The 19,064-nt window shown below is 43.8% G+C and overlaps 1 protein-coding gene across 2 annotated transcripts in view; it reads right to left on the bottom strand.

The window, feature by feature from the left end:
* Positions 1-2,804: 2,804 nt before the first annotated feature.
* ANAPC1 (anaphase promoting complex subunit 1) overlaps positions 2,805-19,064 on the bottom strand; it is a 100,380-nt gene continuing 84,120 nt past the window's right edge. Inside the window, exons 46-49 of one of the 2 annotated variants that reach the window (XM_060117038.1) lie at positions 17,533-17,731; positions 11,956-12,090; positions 6,083-6,210; positions 2,805-5,537 (exon numbers count right to left, since the gene is read on the bottom strand). In XM_060117038.1, the coding sequence (XP_059973021.1) occupies positions 6,095-6,210; positions 11,956-12,090; positions 17,533-17,731 (450 nt within the window). In that variant the 3' untranslated portion in view covers positions 2,805-5,537; positions 6,083-6,094. Of the gene's footprint in view, positions 5,538-5,838; positions 6,211-11,955; positions 12,091-17,532; positions 17,732-19,064 lie in introns of those variants that run through there. The other variant, XM_060117037.1, reaches the window with a different exon arrangement.

Genomic DNA, 19,064 nt, shown 5'->3' on the forward strand with positions numbered 1-19,064 from the left:
GATCATATTATTAATAAATCTGAACTCACTACTAAAAGAAAACTATCTTCAGATTGAATCACAAAGCAAAACCCAGCTGTGTGGTTTCTAAGAGCTTATCCTTAAATGATCAGAGGTGCGAGGGCTACACCAACAGACATGCTCGACTGAGAGTAGGAATTGTGATTTTTACACCAGGGGAAGGAAAATTAAGGCTCAGAACCCTTCAGAGAGACCAAGAAGGTCATTTGGGGTCGGGGTGGGGGACCCTGGGGGCACCTGTCCAGCATTAAAGGCCATCCCAGGGCCTGGGCTGGTCCACTGCAGCTTGATTTGCTCAGTGATGTTCAGGTTTACAGCTCTCTATATGTATAGCCCCTTTAGGTAGGAAGTCTTATTACTGGCCAGCTGCTATACAGTATTACTAGGTAATCACTGCAATTGCCAGACAGAAACTATCTAGCTCTTTGTCTCTCTTTTTTCCCCTGGAAATGTCTAATTGTGCCAAGAAATTTCTGGTAAGGTTCCCAGGAACCTCACAGTCAAGTCTTCTAAAAAGCCGACTCCTTTCAGGAAGCAATACACTTGTTCAATGCTCTCTAGCCCATGAAGGCTTAGCATTTGCTTCGAGTCCTCGAAACTGCCAGCAGCAAACGACCACAGTACTTTTCAGCCTGTGACACCCAGTCTGTGCTGCCCCAGAAGGCCAAGGTGGAAGCAGCTGGGCTAAGGGTTGGTTCTCTCCTCAGGGTGGCCGCTGAGGGGCAAACCCAGAACCAACAGGACTGGGCAATGGGCCACACTATGCCTCCATCCACACACCTGGGACTCCGTCCCAGGAAGCCTGACACAAATGGGGCCAAGCCCAAAGCCTTCCAGTTCCTCAGCGAAAAGGTCGTCCATTCTTCCTTTAGTCGGAGAGTCCCCTCAGCATGTTAGGGGAAACCCAAGGCCACTCGGGGGGGTCACTGCTGCTGCAGCACTGAGGCTGGTGCCATTCGGGGGAGCTGGTGCAAGGATTACAGGACTGCAGAGACATTTGGGGCTTTCAGAGAACAGCCGAGTGTCTGATAATGGAAAAGGCAAGTCAACAGCACTGGGAGCTCAGGGGAGATAACCAAGGGGCTGGAAACTCCATAAGCAAAGCCCAGGGGAGAACAAGTGGTGGGGACTCGGTATGGGTTGTGTTCACATCTGGGTCATTACATCCCACACAGCATCACAGGGTCTGCTCAGGAACCCAAGCAGAAAGGGTGTTGATAAAGGGAAGCAGATGGAGGGGTCTTTGGAGCAGATGATGAAGAAGCCCCAACCAAGCTCCAGAAACTCCAGGGCGGGGCCCCCGGGCAGAGCTGGTATTCACGCCCTGCTGCCAGGTGTGCACCATCGGCCCTCGTGTCCGCCTATAACGGCTTCGCCTCCTCTCCCACCTCCCGGCCTGGCTTGGGCATCTCTCGCTGGCACCTCCCAATGGCACACTCTTACCTGGTCCCATACGGGAAACACAGGTGGAGGCTAAGGAGAGAGGAGGAGGTGGTGAAGACGCCGAGTTGACATCCAGGCCCCTCACAGGGCACAGGGGATGACCTACAGGTGAACCAGTGCAACAGAGGGGGTGTGGAGGGAGGTGACCAGACAGCACCTGCGCCCTCCTCTGGGGACCTACAGAGATTTCATCGCCTGAGGGCTGGAGCTCCTCTCATCTAGATCTTACCAGGCAGGAGACTGCAGCCAGGGATGCTAATTACAGTGGATTTGCTAAGGATTCTTCCTTCAACTCCACAGTTATACACGTTTACCCAAAATATCTTCTTAATCTCTGAAATGGTACAGTAAGCAGAATTAAAACATTCTTGATAAGTGAAAGATATGCACACAAAGAAACACAAATGAAAGAAAAACAAGTGGCACCAACTAGCTTCCAACCACTGTCCCTGTGATGAGTCCCCCAGTAATGTGACTCCACAGATCAGGATCTGGCATGTCTGGGTTCTGAAAGCACACGGTCCACAGTGTCCCAAGGCTCTGCACCTGCACATAAGACTCAGGATGGCGCCACTGACTACACAGGCAAGGCGAGACACTTCACACCTTAGTACTGGAGTAAAAGCAGTGGAAATTAAGAACATGTGCTTACTTACAGATTTTCATTGCTTTTATTGAGCTTACTATAAAATTACTTCTTTTCCTAAATTTCCTACTTCATGTCTTAATATACCATGGAAGAAGTATTTTCAGCTAAAAGAGGAACTTTTTAATTAAGATGTTGTAATGACCAAGAAAGCAACACACAGGCTAATTCAATTAATGTAATTCCAAGAAATTACACAAAGGCCTTTGTTTTTCCAAAGATGCACAGAGAAAGGAAGAGTCAGTGTGTCTGCTTTTTCAAGGTGTTCATAAACTCTGCCTGGTGCAACGTCCTTGTAACTTACATTTAATCGGCAACGTCCTTGTAACTTACATTTAATCGGCCTCTTCCTGAGGGTCTACTGGACCAGGAAGACAGGCAGTAATGGACCAGGTTCTCGGGTAGAAACAGCGTGGTCTGGGTGCCCAGGCTTGTCTGGGCTGCGATGGGGAGCGGTGCGGACTTGGGCCAGCCACCCTCCCTGAGCCTCCGGGTCTCAGCTGTAGAACGAGGGGCAGGACCAGATGCCACCTGAGGGAGCTTCTGGTGCAGCTGCCTGATCGATGGGCTCCCCTCGTTTGGGGCCTGAAAGTCCTGCCCTCTGAGCAGTCCCCACTTTCCATCCCAGCCTCACTTTCACTCAAGAACATAAGATGGAGCAAAGCAAGAGATTGGAGAACAGGCAAGTCTTCCTGATCCACAGGCAAAAATCAAGGATGTGGTTTTAGGGGCTCTTTTATCGAAAAAGACTTTTCGGAAGCTTGTGACTGTAATGAGAAGCAACCAATGTATTTTGGAGTAGGGGGAACCTGGCCTTGGAAGCAGGAAAACACAGTCACCTGGGAAGCTTTGGAACCAGCGTGGGTATCTGCCGGGCGCAGTAGGTGCTGACAGAGGCCTCCACGTGGAGGAGATGCATTTCCGACCTCACCTCCGTTTCCTTCCACTGCTGGTTAAAAATTGCAGACACAGGGGTACAGAGGTGACCAAATCCTGTCCCTTCCCCCATTGCTTAACTGGAGAGATCTTCATACAGTGAGGCATTTTCCCCCAAATCTGGTCAGTATGAGGATGGGGAACCCAGAAGAGAGGCCCCCAACCCTGTATGAAGGAGGCGACAAAGTCTTCCTGCTTTGGTCTCACATTGGTCCACGGCCTTCAGTTTCCCCCAGTTCCCAACACCCTCTCCCGGCCTGGCCTACTCCTGTCGCTCAGACTGGGCTTTGGCATGTGCTTCCCTTGGAATCATCACAAGCCCATTCCTCTGACAATTCCTGCCTCGGCTCCCACAGGCTCTGGCTTCCAGTCCAATGCTGGCTCCCACGCTCGGGCCTGTCTATAGCCCAGCAGGCTCGCCGGCCTCCCACCAAGCGTGTTTGCACACTGACCACCAGGCTGAGTGATGTGAGCCCCCTCCTTCCTGCCTCCTCTAGGATGTCAGGAGATCCCCTAAGCTGGGACGTGCCCCTCTCCGTATGCTGTGAAGTCAGCTGGTTTCTAGACAAAGGGTGAGAAAGTGGCCTTATTCAAGTAAGATGACGCAGCACCAAGGAGCAGTTCTGTGATATTTACACCAATGGAGTCCTGCGGCTAAGGCCTGGCGTCTACGCCTCAGAGCTTCCCACAAGTTCATGCCTTCACTCCTTTGGAAGACACTCGAGCCAGGAGCACAGATGTCAGCATCCGTTGGGGAAAACAGTAATAACCTGAGTGTGTGTGTGACTGTACTGTTTCTTTAATCATGTCCATCTATGGAGGCAATGACATGCATTTCCGTCTGTGTAAGCAGAGAAGATGGATGGACAAGTGAGGAATCATACTGTGACAGACATTACCAGTACTCACCAGTGTCTAGTTCTCCCCTTTGTGAAAGAACACGTACAAGGTGGAAGCATTTATTTCATGCTAACAGGCTGTAGCCAGAAGTGACATGGGCCACTTCTGGGCCAAAACACTCAGAGCTGGATGCGTTTCTCCAGCTCTTCCCTGCCATGGCTGTGAGGAGGCTAAAACGTTCTGGATGGTGAGGGCCATATTCTCAAGATTTTTTGAGAGCCCACAAAGAGCTGGCACTGACTTCTCCGACGGTCCTAACATCTTTGCTCGGGAGCATAGTGTCCAGAACATCATCTGTGCTCCTCGGGAGGCCCCAGATATAAAGACCATGCTGTTTCCAGACCATCTGCAATCTTCCATCCTGCTCTCTCCCTTATAAAGCCTGATTTTTGCTTTCATTGACAACATTCCAATGACTATTCTCCTTCGTACACCAGAGTTCATACGTGTGCAAATAACTCAGGTCATTCTTCAATCAGAGAAAAGCTTAGAAGTTATAAACAATTGAGGGTGAAGTCAGCAACAGCTGCCCAATGCTGAGTTCTCTATGCCCTGATTCAAATGGAATTTCCATAATCTACCATTTTAATTTTTTTCTTTTATTTTTAATTACAAGAAAAAACTCTTTAAGTGTGAAGGAAGCACATTTCACCCTCCCTATCAGCCACCTTGCCTATGCTTCACATGCAGGGGCAAGTCCCGGGGCGGGCACACAGGTGGAACAGTGAAGGTCTGAAGAGAACCACTGATGCACACCTTCCGGACGCAAGCCCCCTCTGCAGGAGCAAACACCACATGGGTTTTTGTCAAACTCTCAATGGAAACATTTCTATTTGCTTTGATTTTTACTTTTAAAGCTAAACCCCACAATTCAGGGTGTGGAAACATGAAATCACTGGATGGACCTTGCAGCTTTGACCAGTTTACGGTCCCACCGGCCATTTAGGAGGCAGAGGGCACATCAGTATCTGGACAGCAGGGAGCCTTCTTTTTCCTGGACTGGAAACCTGAAGCTGCAGACACCTTTATACGAATCCCTTTCCTCAGCATCTGGTCCAGAAACTTGATACAGACGTATGTTCTCTAAATCCTGGGTGGAAATGAACTTTTTTCTTTTTAATACATTTATTTATTTTATTTCATTTATTTTATTTTTGGCTGTGTTGGGCCTTTGATGCTGCGAGCGGGCTTTTCTCTATTTGTGGCAAGCGTGGGCTACTCTTCGTTGCAGTGCACGGGCTTCTCATTGCCGTGGCTTCTCTTGTTGTAGAGCACGGGCTCTAGGCGCATGGGCTTCAGTAGTTGTGGCACACGGGCTCAGTAGTTGTAGTTCGCGGGCTCTAGAGCACAGGCTCAGTAGTTGTGGCGCACGGGCTTAGTCGCTCTGCGGCATGTGGGATCTTCCTGGACCAGGGCTCGTGTCCCCTGCATTGGCAGGCGGATTCTCAACCACTGTGCCACCAGGGAAGCCCCTGAACTTTTATTTTAAAATATAATTTCTGAAGACCTCTCTGTAGTGGACATTTCTTATTTTCTCTATTTAGAGCAGGCTTCATGTTGGGCAATTCTTCATTAGGGTATAAATCTCCTCCTGTTTAAGATGATCAATCATACTATGAGGATGCCTGGCACTGTCACAGGATGTACGAACTTACTTTAGACAAGACTATGGTGACACCTTAGGAAATGCTAAAAGCCCTTCATTGCTGCCGAAAGTAAAACTATATGACAGAGCTTCTTTAAACACTTCGCATTTCTGAGCATAAAGTCACTTCACCTGAATCACCATTTCACCTGAATCACCTGAAATCCTTTTGAAAGATTTCAAAAACTAATATCCATCTCAGCCCCCACTGCTCCACTCTCTGAAACCCCAAACTAATCATCAAGAGTTTTGAAAACAAACCAAAAAATTTTATTTACAAAAGTAAATTTTCACTCATTTTTATATTCTTCTAATGTTAATGCCAACAGCAACAGAGTCTCTGGGATATTTAAAACCCTTGATTTTAAAATACGTTGAGGTTTGTGCAGCTCATTTCCCCCCCAGTTATATTATAAAACTTATAAAGGTTTCTTTAGCTTTGTTGTTTGGTCACGTTTTTGTGCAGAAGTCACGTTTCAGGGTAGGCTTACCACCAGACATGATCACATAAGCATTGGCTGTGGATTTCCAAGAAGCAAAGGAGCCAATCTCAGCAAAGCTCGCACTGGCATCTTCAGCTGTTTAAATTTGAAGAGGAGTTCTGCGAAGCTTGTGTTCCCTAAAGAAATGGAATTGGAGGGAAGGGGTCACATATCTAAATAAATTCAGCAACACATCCTCTTTCAAGGAAGCTTCAGACACATAATCACATTTCAAGCTGGCGTTCTTCCATTTGAAAACAATTACTGAAAGATAATATTTAAACTATGAATTTCCCTAATGCACTATAGGGTATGATTTGATATAAAATTTTAATTTATCCATTCTGTACTTCAGAAACTGACCTGTAACCATATGTGAAACTATTAATACTGTTTAAATACATATATTACTTAAATATAATTAGTACATGTGCCCATCTATCCTCAATTACCATAATCCATGCACTTAATAATTTACCTAAAAAAAAAAAAAAAAGACATAGGCTCAAAATGAGTAACAGAGAAGTTAATCTAACGCCTCTTCCTCTAACAAGCAATGGTTCCCAACCTTGGTCCAAGAGAGTCTGATGTAATTTATGTGGAGTACAGCCGGGGCATCTGGAGCTTTGAAAGCTGCCCAGGTGATTCTGATGTGCAGGCAAGGGCAAGAACCACTGCTCTAAGGGGATGCAGCAAGTGTATTACCTGCAAATTCTATTAAGCATCATCTTCCTCTTTGCCTCCATCCTCACCACATGCCACTGTCCACAGTTCCCTTTCCTCAGCCCCAACATATACACATACATGATCCCGATGAGTCTCTAAGCCACAACAAGCATCCTAGTAGACATGCAGACAGCAGAGTGTACAGGTGGGTCATATGATCCCATGAAGATGGACAGAGAAGAGCCTCATGATATGAATCGAGTGGCTTTCTGATAAAAGCATAACTAACACAAGAAAGAGTTGTAATGCTGCACAAAATATGAAGAAAGCAACTATTTCTCTTTAGTATTTCCTTTTATCGACTCTGCCAGTAATCTGTGAATTAAATGTGTTTAACAAACCTCAACAGGAATTAAGAGAAATTTCCTATTTAATTGTTATCCACAGTGTTTCCAAGACCTTGCTAAAACTCAAAGACAGAGAACAAATACATATGAGCTATGGAAAACATCTCCAATGTTCTGATACACCGTGGACTCTAACAGACCATTTAGACTTCTTTTTTTTTTTTTTGGCCACAACACGCGGCATGAGGGATCTTAGTTCCCTGACCAAGGATTGAACCCTCACCCCCTGCCGTGGAAGCACAGAGTCCTAACCACTGGACCACCAGGAAGTCCCCAGACCATTTAGACTTAATGTGACTATCGCTATGGTTAAGTTTAAATGTATCATCTTGCTATCTGTTTTCTATTTTCTCTGTCTGTTCTCGGGTTCCCCCTTTTCCTCTTTTCCTCTCTCTTGGACTGAGTACTTTTTATGATTCCACTATAGCTCCTTTATTGCTTATTGGCTCTAACTCTGTTTTCTTATCTTAGTGGTTGCTTTATGATTTATAGTATCATCTCCATCACAGATTACCTTCAAGTAAGATTACACCTCTTCACAGGTAGTATAAGAGCCTATGGCTGTAATTCCATTTCTCCCTGCCCAGCCTCTGAGCTACTGTTGTCATAAATTTTGCTTTTCAGATTTTACAAACCCCATAGTACATTGTTATTATTTTTATAAGTCAATTATCTTTAAAAAGTATTTTTAAAAGAAACAAACCTTATGTATATACCCATGTAGTTACCATTTCCAATGCTCTTCATTCCTTTGTGTCGATCCATATTTAAATCTGACATTATTTTCCTTCTGCCTCAAGGACTTACTGTAACGTTTCCAGTAGTGTGGGTCTGCTGTTGATGAATTGTTTCAGCTTTTGTGTGTCTGAAAAAGGCTTTATTTCATGGTCTTTTTTTTTGAAAGATATTTTTGCTGGGTATAAAATTCTAACTAGATAGTGTTTTTCCTTTGAGTCCTTTATAGATGTTACTCCACTAATTTATCACTTGCATTGTTTCCTATGAAAAATATGCTATCACTCCTATTTTTGGTTCTCTGTAACACGTGTCTTTCCTCCGGCTGCTTTTAAAGACTTTTTATCTTTAGTTTTGGGCAATTTGGTTATTATGTGCCTTGGTGCAACTTTCTTCATGTTTCTCAGGCTTGGGATTCATGGAACTTCTTGCATCTGTGGACCTCAGTTTTCATTAAACTTGAAAAATTTCCAGCCATTATTTCTTCAAGTATTTTTTTCTGTCCCTCTCCCACATTTTTCTCTGCTTCAGGGACCCCAATCTCATGTAAATTGGGTCCTTTAAGTCCCAGAGCTTTTACTCCATTTTTAATGCTCTGTTCCTTTTGTTTTTTAATTCTTTTTTTCTTTTTGCATTTCATTTTGGATAGTTTCTAATGCTATGTCTTCAAGCTCACTATTTTTTTTTCATTCTGCAATGTCTAATCTGCTATTAATCCCATTCAGTGTGTTTTACTCAGAATTATAGTTTTCACCTCTAAAAGTTCAGTTAGATTCTCTTTATATTTCCATATCTCTTAATGTTCTGAAATATGGAATAAGGTTCTATGGAATCGAGTTATAATAACTGTCTTAATGTCCTTGTCTGCTAACTAACATCCATGTCAATTCCAGGTCAGTTGTAATTGATTTCTCACCTCCTTCATTATAGGCTGTATTTTCCTGTTTCTTTGTATGCCAGACATCATGAATTTTACTGTGGGTGCTGGATATTTTTGTATTTCTGTATTCTTGAGCTTTCAGAATATAGTTATATTACTTGAAAAGCAGTTTGATCCTTTTGTGTCATGCTTTTAAGATTTTTAAGGTGGGCTAAAATATTTTAGTCTAGGGCTAAATATTTCTGTTTAGTCTGTTTAGTCTAGGGCTAAATATTTCCCATCATTGAGGCAAGACCACACTGAGTACAGCCCCTTAAATTGTGAAGTTGTAGGAACAGACACTGTTCCTGAACCTGTGCAAACTGGTTCTCTCTAATCCATTAGGACAGTTCTTCCCTCAGCCTTGGGAGACTTCTTCACGTGCATGTGCTGATTAGTAAGGACTCTTCTGATATTTGAGGGGGACCCTCTGCAGACATCTGGCATTCTCTGTGTGCAGCTCTCTCCTCTCTGGCACTCTATCATGTAAACTCTAGCTCCTTTGGCTCCCTGTACTCTCAGCTCCACCACCTCAACTGAAGGAGCCTTTCAGGCTCTTCCTGGGTTCCCTCTCCCTCCTTCACAGTCTGGAAACTCTCAAGGCTGTTAGCTGGGCCAATCACAGGGCTTATCTCATTTGTTTCTCATCTCTCAGGGATCACTCTTCTTCATTGCCTGATATACGTCTCAAAAGCCACTGTTTCATACGCAGTGTCCAGTTTTGTTGTTTTTTCAGCTTGTTTATTTTGTGTGTTTTGTTTTCTTGTTTCAGGCAGGATAGTAAATCAGATCTCTGTTACTCCATCCTGGATGAAAAAGGAAGTCTATGCTTTAAAATTTTTTCTTCTTTTATTTTTAGTGCCTTGACTTTTATGCAACTAGGTGTGGTTTTCTTTGTATTTATCTTGCTCAGGGGTCACTGTAGGTTGATGTCCATCATCCATTTTTCAAAATTCTTAGCCTCTGTCTCTTTAAATACGGCTTCTATCTCATGTTCTCTCCCCTCATATTCTGGGATCTCAACTACATGCATGTTCGACTTCTTCACCACGTTCCACATGTCTCTTACTTTCTTTTCTGAATTTTCCATTCATTTTTCTCTCTATGCTTCAATCTGTTTATTTTCTACACACTTGTCTTCCAGTTCATTTATCTGCCATGTCTAATATGTTAATTAATCTACACACCGAATTCTTTTTTCTTTTTTTTTTTTTTTGCTGCACCCACACAGCTTACAGGATCTTAGTTTCCCAACCAGGGATCAAACCTGGGCCCTGGGCAGTGAAAGCATGGAATCCTAAGAACAGAACTGCCAGGGAATTCCCTATATACTGAATTCTTAATTTTAGTTATATTTTTCAGTTTTAGAATTTCCATTTAACTCTCACTGATTCCAGATTTCTGGTGAAATTCTGTATCTTTTCCTCTATTTTCTTGGAAATATTAGTCAGTTATTAGTCACAGTAACTCCAGATACTGGAGTTATGGAAGTCTGATAACTCCAATATCTGGATCACATACACGTCTGTTTCTTCTACCTTTTATTCTTATTATGTCTTTTAATTTTGATTCAACACTGATATTATGAATTAAAAACTGTAGAAGTTTAAGACATATTTTCTTCCTCCTATACAGGTTAATTTTTCTTCTATCAGGGAGGTAGCATGCAAGCAGATATCCTCAATTCTGCTCTAGGCTAATTTTAGGTCTGGTGTGTTTCAGTTTTACCTTTCCTGCTAGGGCTTAGCCCTGCTACTGTTCCATGTGAATGGCTGGGATGCTTACTAGAGCCACTCCGCCTTGGCAGGCCTTGAGTACCGCCCTTTGTCTCCTTGGCACTATGCTGTTGTTGGAATCGTTGCCCACATTTTTAGCCTCCTGGTTTCTGCTAGATTTCTTGAAGTTTTATCCTGCACATATGCAGGTTAAGATTTGGCAAATGCCTCAAGGGAAGAGTGCATCCAGGTTTTTGAGTTATTATTCCTCTTGTCCCCTCCTATCTGGGATTTTGCTCCTCAGGTTCTAGTCCTGGGCAATCATTAATCCAACCTCTGGCTCCTCTGCCCAGTAGCACTGCTGCTTTTTGCTGGGACTCTGCTTCGTGTAATGAATTGACAAATGCCTCTGGGAGAAAGCCAGAGTAAATATGGAGCTCCTCAAATGAGTCCCTTCTCTCAGGAATTCTTGTCTCTCAATCAAGTCTGGTCACTATGGTTGCCACCAATTCCTTTAAACTTTATGTAGCTTGTCCACTTTTATATTTGTTTTTGTAGGAGAGTCAGTCTAATGCAAGCAATTCCACTGTGGCCATAACTGCAACAGAAGTCTCTAAACAGTGCATTTTTATCTGAGGTTTTCAAAGCAGCTATAAATCAGTAATATCATTAAATTTTAAGTTTAAATGATCAAATGGACAAATTTTGTATCTGATTCCATATTCTGAAAAATACAGTTAGATGCTAAGATTTTAAACTCTCTATTATGAAAACATTCAAATGTCAATACATACAAAATTAGGCACCTGTTCATTTCAAAGCTTTATAATATTAGAAATTAATATTATGTGTTTTAAAAAAATCCAAACTGGAAACCCAAAAAATACAGAAAAATAACTTTAATAAAAATCAATTAACAGGGCCTCCCTGGTGGCGCAAGTGGTTGAGAGTCCGCCTGCCGATGCAGGGGATACGGGTTCGTGCCCCGGTCTGGGAGGATCCCATATGCCACGGAGCGGCTGGGCCCGTGAGCCATGGCCGCTGAGCCTGCGCGTCCGGAGCCTGTGCTCCGCAACAGGAGAGGCCACAACAGTGAGAGGCCCGCATACCGCAAAAAAAAAAAAAAAAAAAAAAATCAATTAACAGAGAAAAAGAATATGAACATTTAGTTTATTAGTATATACTGGTTGGTATCTGGGGCCCTGTGAAGAATCCATCCTCTTCTGAACGTAAATAAAGGTTTATGCATGTGCAAAATTCGGATAGTTTGGGTTTTTTTTTTTCTTCCAGAAAAAATTCTCAACAATAACACCCAAACATGAATGAAGCCAAAAACCCAACTGGAGAAAATAACTCAGTTTAGAAACACCTCCTAACAAGAAACTAAACCCATCAGCGGGTAATACAGGTACTGAAAAGAGGATGCAGATGTGCAATTACCTTCTAGTCCTATAGACGGCAGGTGCCGTGGGGCTGGCACTGAGTGGTAGACAAGGAAACAGGCCAGCATGCTCAGCTGCGACTCCTCGCAGGGCTGCCCGTTGAGGTAGGTGTGCACACACCCATCACCCCCAGCTGTGAGAGAAGCACACATGGAACAGAACCAATTGATTACAGAACTGAGAGGTACAAGGAACGCCTTCTTTTTATTATTTTCTCATCAAGAGCTCATTGAGCACTTACCATATACCACACAGGTCCTGTGCTGGGCATTAAGGCTACTGTGGTAAACCAGACAGAGTGCCCGTCACTGCAGAGTTTAGAGTGCTGCGGGGGACAGAGCTACTACATACCTAACGATGCAAACAAATGCTAATCATAAATTATGATGAGTGCCATGAGGGTCAGTGGTCACCATGGTCGTCTCCCCAAACACCCATTCTACCACCCTTCCCTCCACTGTCACATCTGAGGGGACTGACTGCAGCTCCAGGACTGGATCCTGATTTGTCTTGGCCAGAGGTTTTCAAACTTTAACAGGCATCAGAATCACCTAGAGGACTGATTAAAACACAGATGGGTGGGTCCCCACAATTTCTTGGATGGGGCCAGAAAAACTGCATTTATAACAGGTTCCCAAGTGATCCCACTGTTGCTGCTCCAGAGACCACACTGTGGGAACCACTGGTCTGGGACAATCAGGGCAACCCCACTTCCCTGACACAGTGACTGGTTCAAGGACAGGCAGACCTAAGCCATTCAGACAGACAATCTGCCCTGGGGATTGATTGAGGAATGTGCATGAGTTCCAATGCAAGCCAGAGACACAAGGAGATGCTTGAGAACATGTTTGCTAGAGGCTTCTGGGAAACAAATTCCTCGTTCTTATGGCAAAGGTCCTGGAAGCAACTCTATTCTTCCTCTGAGTTGGAGGCAAGGAACTGTTACAGTCAGTTCATTGCCATCAGAAAGAAGTACTCTGAGGATAAAGCCATGGCACAGAGTGTCACTGAGGGAACTTCAGAGAAATGGAGCTGGAGTCACTGGAGCGACAGCCTGCCGTAACTGTGGACTTCCAATTATATACGTTTATAGGTGTCCTAGTGTGGGAGCCAGGCTGAGTCAGGCCTTCTGTTACTTGCAGACAAAGGCATTTTGATACAGAGAAAAAGGTTGAGAGAGAGAAAGAGAGAAATAAAGATGGCAGGAAAGCTGCCTGAGGCAGTGTGGTCTTGGAAGGCCTGTGTGGAAGGGGCATTTAAATGGAGGCTGCAAGAATGAGTATGAGTTGGGCAGGCAAAGAGTGAAAGGAAAAAGGTTCTCGGGAAGGGAAGCAGCACATTTAACAGTCCCGTGGTGAGAAAGAACTCCATGCTTTTGGGGAACTGGAAGGGACCAGGGTGCCTGAGTGGAGTCTGTGAGGAGCAGGCGGTATAGAAAGAGGCTGTAGAGGGAGACAGAGGCCTTGCTGGTCATGCGGGGCCTGCTGGCCACATGTTACAGATCTTTTTCACAACTGAATCAGCAGCCTTCGCAAGGTTTTAAGCAGAAGTGTTAGATCTGTTTACTCTTTGAAAGACCATTGTCAGTTGACTAGAGACAGTGAGAGGGAGATGAGAATGAAAAGCAGGAAGACTTGCAGGAGGCTACAACAGCCGTCCAGGCAAGAAATAATCATGGTTTGTTCTAGGATAGAAGCAGCAAAATGTGGACAGAGTTAGGAGATATTTAAGATTTAGGACTGAAAGGATGTGGTAATGGATTGGCTACCGCAGAAGAGAGGAGAGGGAGGGAGAGGAAGGGGCAAGGGTGACTCCCAGAAAGGTAACGAAGGAATGACAGTGAAATAGTGATGAAACTAAGAAAGAATGGTCGGAGGGTTTTTTTTTTAAAAAAAAAGAATTGGGAAAGTGTGCCGTCACAAAGGTCAAGGGAGGTCTGTTTCCATAAGAACGAGACGGAGCGACAGGAAGACTATCAGGGGTCCACTGAACCTGACATGAGGATGTTAGTCTGGTGGGAGTGGGAACATCTGGGGGTGGCAGCAGGAGGGGTGATAAAGGAGGCAAGAAGAGACCCTGCTGTGGCAGCTTCTCAAGAGAGGAAGGAGAGAGCGTGGTCGTTCACGGTTCCTCGTCAATGACTTTCTCATGCCTACTGGCTTTTTTTTTTTTTTTTGCGATACGTGGGCCTCTCACCGCTCCGGCCTCTCCCACTGCGGAGCCCAGGCTCCGGACGCGCAGCCTCAGCGGCCATGGCTCACGGGCCCAGCCGCTCCGCGGCATGTGGGATCTTCCCGGACCGGGGCACGAACCTGCGTCCCCTGCATCAGCAGGCAGACTCTCAACCACTGCGCCACCAGGGAAGCCCTTGCCTACTGGCTTTCTGTTTCACCGATTTTCTCTACCCTTTTTCTGCTTCCAATTTCATTGATTTCAGCTCTTATATCCTTGCTTTGGGTTTATTTTGCTTTTCTTTTTCTAATTTCTCAAAGAACTTAGATTAGTGATTTGAGACTTTCCTACTGTAACCATTTAGCACTATAAATTTCCCACTTTAGCAGGAAGACTTACACTACAAAATTTCAAAATTTACTCTAAACCTACAGTAGTTAGGAAAGTGTAGTACTGGCATAAAGACAGACATACAGATCAATCGTACAGAATTGAGCCCAGAAACAGACTCACACTTATACAGTCCACTGATTTTCAACAAAGGCTCCAGAGCAATTCAATGAGAAGGAAAAGTCTTTTGCACAAGTGGTCCTGGAACAACTAGATATCCATATTTAAAGGTGAGAAAAAAGAAAACTCCTACCTCATACCAGGCATAAAGTAGGAGAACATATCTACAAAACATATCGGACAGAGCTTGCAGCCAGAATATGTTAAAAACTCCTACAACTCAATACTCGACAGCCCATATTAAAAATGGGTCAAGTTTGAAAAGACATTTTGCAAAGGGTATGTGAATAACGAACACATGCAAAAATAATTAACATGATGAGTCATCACGGAAATGCAAATTAAAACTACAATGAGACACCACTACATATTCAGTAGACTGTCTAAAACTAGAGACTAACAACGCCAAAATCTGCACTGCATCCCACTGCTGGCAGGAATGGAAAATGGCACAATTTGGAAAATAACTGAGCATGTCAATGGGTGAATGTAGAGATGATATAAGAATGGCAGAATGTTGATACTGTTGAAGCTGGGTAATGGGATTTATTATAGTATTATGTTTACCTTGCATTATGCTTTAAATTTTCCATAATAAAATATAAAAGTAAATAAAACTTTTTAAGTTCTTCAACTTTAAACCCATTTTCTTTGCTCGATTAAAATCCATTTGAGGAGATAAATCACAAAACATGTACACGACATGATCAATCTGCTCCATTTTCAGACTTCATGGCTGTAGTTTGGGTTACTAGTGAGCCACCTTAAAAGTCCATATATGCATCTGTGATTTCACTGAGACACAAATATGAATGACATTTTCCAGTGCTGCCACACGGCCTCTGCATCGTCACTTAATTTATTGTTCTCCACCCCAAAGCTAACCGTTATCTGTGAGGGGAGACCACATACTTAAGAGTTTTTCTTGGTTTTTGTTTTTTGTTTTGCGGTGCGTGGGCCTCTCACTGTTGTGGCCTCTCCCGTCGCGGAGCACAGGCTCCGGATGCGCAGGCTCAGCGGCCATGGCTCACGGGCCCAGCCGCTCCGCGGCATGTGGCATCTTCCCGGACCGGGGCAAGAACCCGTGTCCCCTGCATCGGCAGGCGGACTCTCAACCACTGAGCCACCAGGGAAGCCCAAGATTTTTTTTAAAGTGATAGTTCTTTTTAAATAAAAAAATAGATACACATTTTTGGCAATCAGAGTGGCAAGTCAAAGCTGGTGAAGGTTACTTACAATGCTGTAACCCACCAAATGCCCTAAAGAGCAGTGAGGAGAAAGCAATTCCGGGCACTGTTTTAGAGAACGCTCTAGTCACTGCCAAAGCTTCTATATGAAACATGCAAATCAGAGAATCTGCAAAGGTTTAAGGACTTATTTCTTATCAACAGCAAGGGTCTGCTATGGGTGATCAAACACTAAATTGAAGTAAAAAAGAACATCAACACCTATAAAATAACATGTATTTTTTTCCCAAACATGAGAACAAAATGATTATCATATTTTTAGAAATTGTGAAACTGCACGAGCTTTCAAATCCCAAGAAGAAATAACAGAGCACGTGCAGGTGTTAAACATAAACACTGGGAGTTTGAAATTGCTGTTTTCCATATATATCACTCACAATCTGGTTTACAGTTAAATTTTTTCAGAATTTTTTTTTAAAGAAACAAATAGCGTATTCATCTGGGGGGAGAGAAGGGTGCAGATGGGAAATAGGGAGGCAAGGGTCCCCCTCACGTTTGCCAAAAACCACTGCCCCACCCGCCTCCACCCTCACCTCCCTCCTCTGGGGAGGGGCCCTGGCAGGCTCCCCGCTTCTAGTGGGTCTCCCTCTTCCTCCTCCCCTGCACCTCCAGTGCCTGGGCAGAGCCCACCCCAGCTCTAAAGCCAGGTGAAGACAGGCTCAAACTAACATTCTTCCCCCTTCCTCCACCTCCCCCTCACTCCCATCTCGTCTTAACTAAAATACAGAAAAAGCAAGAGCAGCTGGGACCTGGGAGAATCAGTCACCCGGGGGCTGGGGCAGGGCAGGTCAGGCAGCGGAGCCTCAGCCAGGTGTAGTGGAACAGGCAGATAGCTTTAAACATAATTATATTCGAATTCCTGGGTTCTACCGGTTACTAACAACTTTAAAGAATTAGGAACTGTTCCTACTGATATCACTAGAGTTAGTATTTACTCAAAGCAAGTTGCTGTCAGATACATACTGGAAGCATTAGAACTGAAAAAAATAAAAAGATCAAGGGGTTAACTATTAAAAATCAATTTCAGGCATATATCACACATCAAACAGCTTTCCATATAACAAAAGGCCCCATCACTTGCCTCCCATGATTACTTCTACACTGTCAGGAGTAATTTCACAATCTCCCTGAAATCATAAGGCAGTGCTTCCGCTGACAGAAAGCCAGTTACATATGCCCCATGTCCTCACTGACTGACTCAGAACTGGTAAAAGAAGCATTCACTCTAAGTCCACATCAAGTTTTCAGTGTACACAGGGTAAAGGCAGAAAAAAGGGCCCTCAGGTAGGTGACAGGCCACACCCCTAAGAAACAGAAGAGAGAGGCACTGGAAAGAAACATGATCTGATGTTAGAAAAAATAGAACAAGTTCCTAAGTGTCAAGTGGTATTTAAAATGCTATATATATATATATATATATATATATATATATTCTCCCCGTGGCTTATAAAGCAGAGTTAAATATATTTGTTAAAGAAGTTAAAGTAGATAATCAATGTAATTCACCTAACTGGAAACATTACATCTATAGCCATTCGGGGCTGTACTCAGACTTACCTTGCTTTCCAATGAAAAAAAAGGTCAAAACAGAAACACCTGAGTCCCAGTGTAGCTTAAAAACACAAAGGGCACAATGCTGTTATTACCTTGTAGCCACTGGTCCAGAGTATTATCAATAGTGCATTTGACAACAGGGAGGAATTCCGAGTTCATAAAGAGCCCTCGCTTAGGGTGGTTCTGCAGCCGCTCCTGATGGCTTCTGGAGCTGAAAAACTCTAACATCAACTTTATCTGCCAAAGTTCAGATGTCTCGGACATTTCTCTTCTTCCCAGTCTTCTTACAGCCTTGCAGAGAAAAGAGGAACAGCAACCCACTTAATGAAAGAGTAAAGATGCTAACTGTCACTTCCTCAGAGTTGTATACTAGAGTATGTTTTAAATGTGCCTCATAAGATCAATAAAGGGCAGAGGGGAACCCATTCTGGGTTTTGCTGCAATCTGCCCCACAGAGGAGCCCCCTACTGGGCTTACATACATGGCCCACTCTCCTCAAAATGAACATGAACAGCTTTCAGGTGAAAAAACAGCAAAGGCAAATGAGCTCATTCTTGGCTCAATGGCTCTGAAAAATGAAGACCAATAGGTCTACAGCCAGTCACCTCTGGGAAACCCAGGCTGGGTACAATGACATGGCCAGGATCAGGCCAGGGATTCCAGGGGTCAGAAGGCAAAAAAGAAGTATTAATGATAATGCTGTTCTTGGGACCCATCTGCAAAGTCACCACGGCTGTGACCAGAAGGGATGTTCTTCTCTAGATACACACCCACAACTGCAAGGGGTGAAGGTTCAGAGCGTAAAAAGAGAACACACTCTCAGCCAGCAACTAAACCATACAACTCATTACTTGGCTGTTGTATAGAGAGACACTGTGAGAAGCAGTACCGGTGTGGACCTCATATATTCATACTTATCAACCAAAAAGGTGGATACGTGACAATAATGGCATTCTAGGCCTACTCGGTTCACTGGAACTGGCCTTTTAATTAAGATTGCTACTTAACACAGGTTTTGGGGAATTATCTCCTGTGTTTTCCCACTCAGTTTTTCAGTAGAGATTATTTTTCCATTAGAGATTACTTCCTTTGGCGTTAGACACTGAGTCCCAAATTCTCATCTGTGAACTCATTATATCACAGTCACTCGAAGGGTTGTTTAGAACTACAGATCCTGGACTTCATCTCAGAAATTCTGATTCAATAGCTATGGAATGGGACTTGAGGATCTGAACTGTTAAGATTTCCCAGATAAATTTTAGCCAAGTTAGAAAACTACTGGCTTAGTTTAACTGCAAATTTGAGTCTGAAAGATATGACACTATTAAAAAACGCCATATTTATGACTAATAACCTAAAGTGAATAAATTAGTCCGATCCTTTAGGAAAGCTGTTGAGCATTATCTTCTGCATTACCCCTTTTAGGCTCTTTTAAAACAACAACACGAAAGAAATTTAAAAATGAACTCCAGCTCCCTAAATCCCACATGCTGCTGCTGGAACCTCTGCGAGCTTAATTACGCAGGTGTGATTGCACACCACTGCTATCGTCAGGGCACCGTTTGTTCACTTACTGCTCACTTGCATAATCTTTTCCACGAAGAGGCTTTATCAGGAGGAAGGC

The sequence above is a fragment of the Mesoplodon densirostris genome, chromosome 14 (genome assembly GCF_025265405.1).
Source record: "Mesoplodon densirostris isolate mMesDen1 chromosome 14, mMesDen1 primary haplotype, whole genome shotgun sequence".
Taxonomy (NCBI): Eukaryota; Metazoa; Chordata; class Mammalia; order Artiodactyla; family Ziphiidae; genus Mesoplodon; species Mesoplodon densirostris.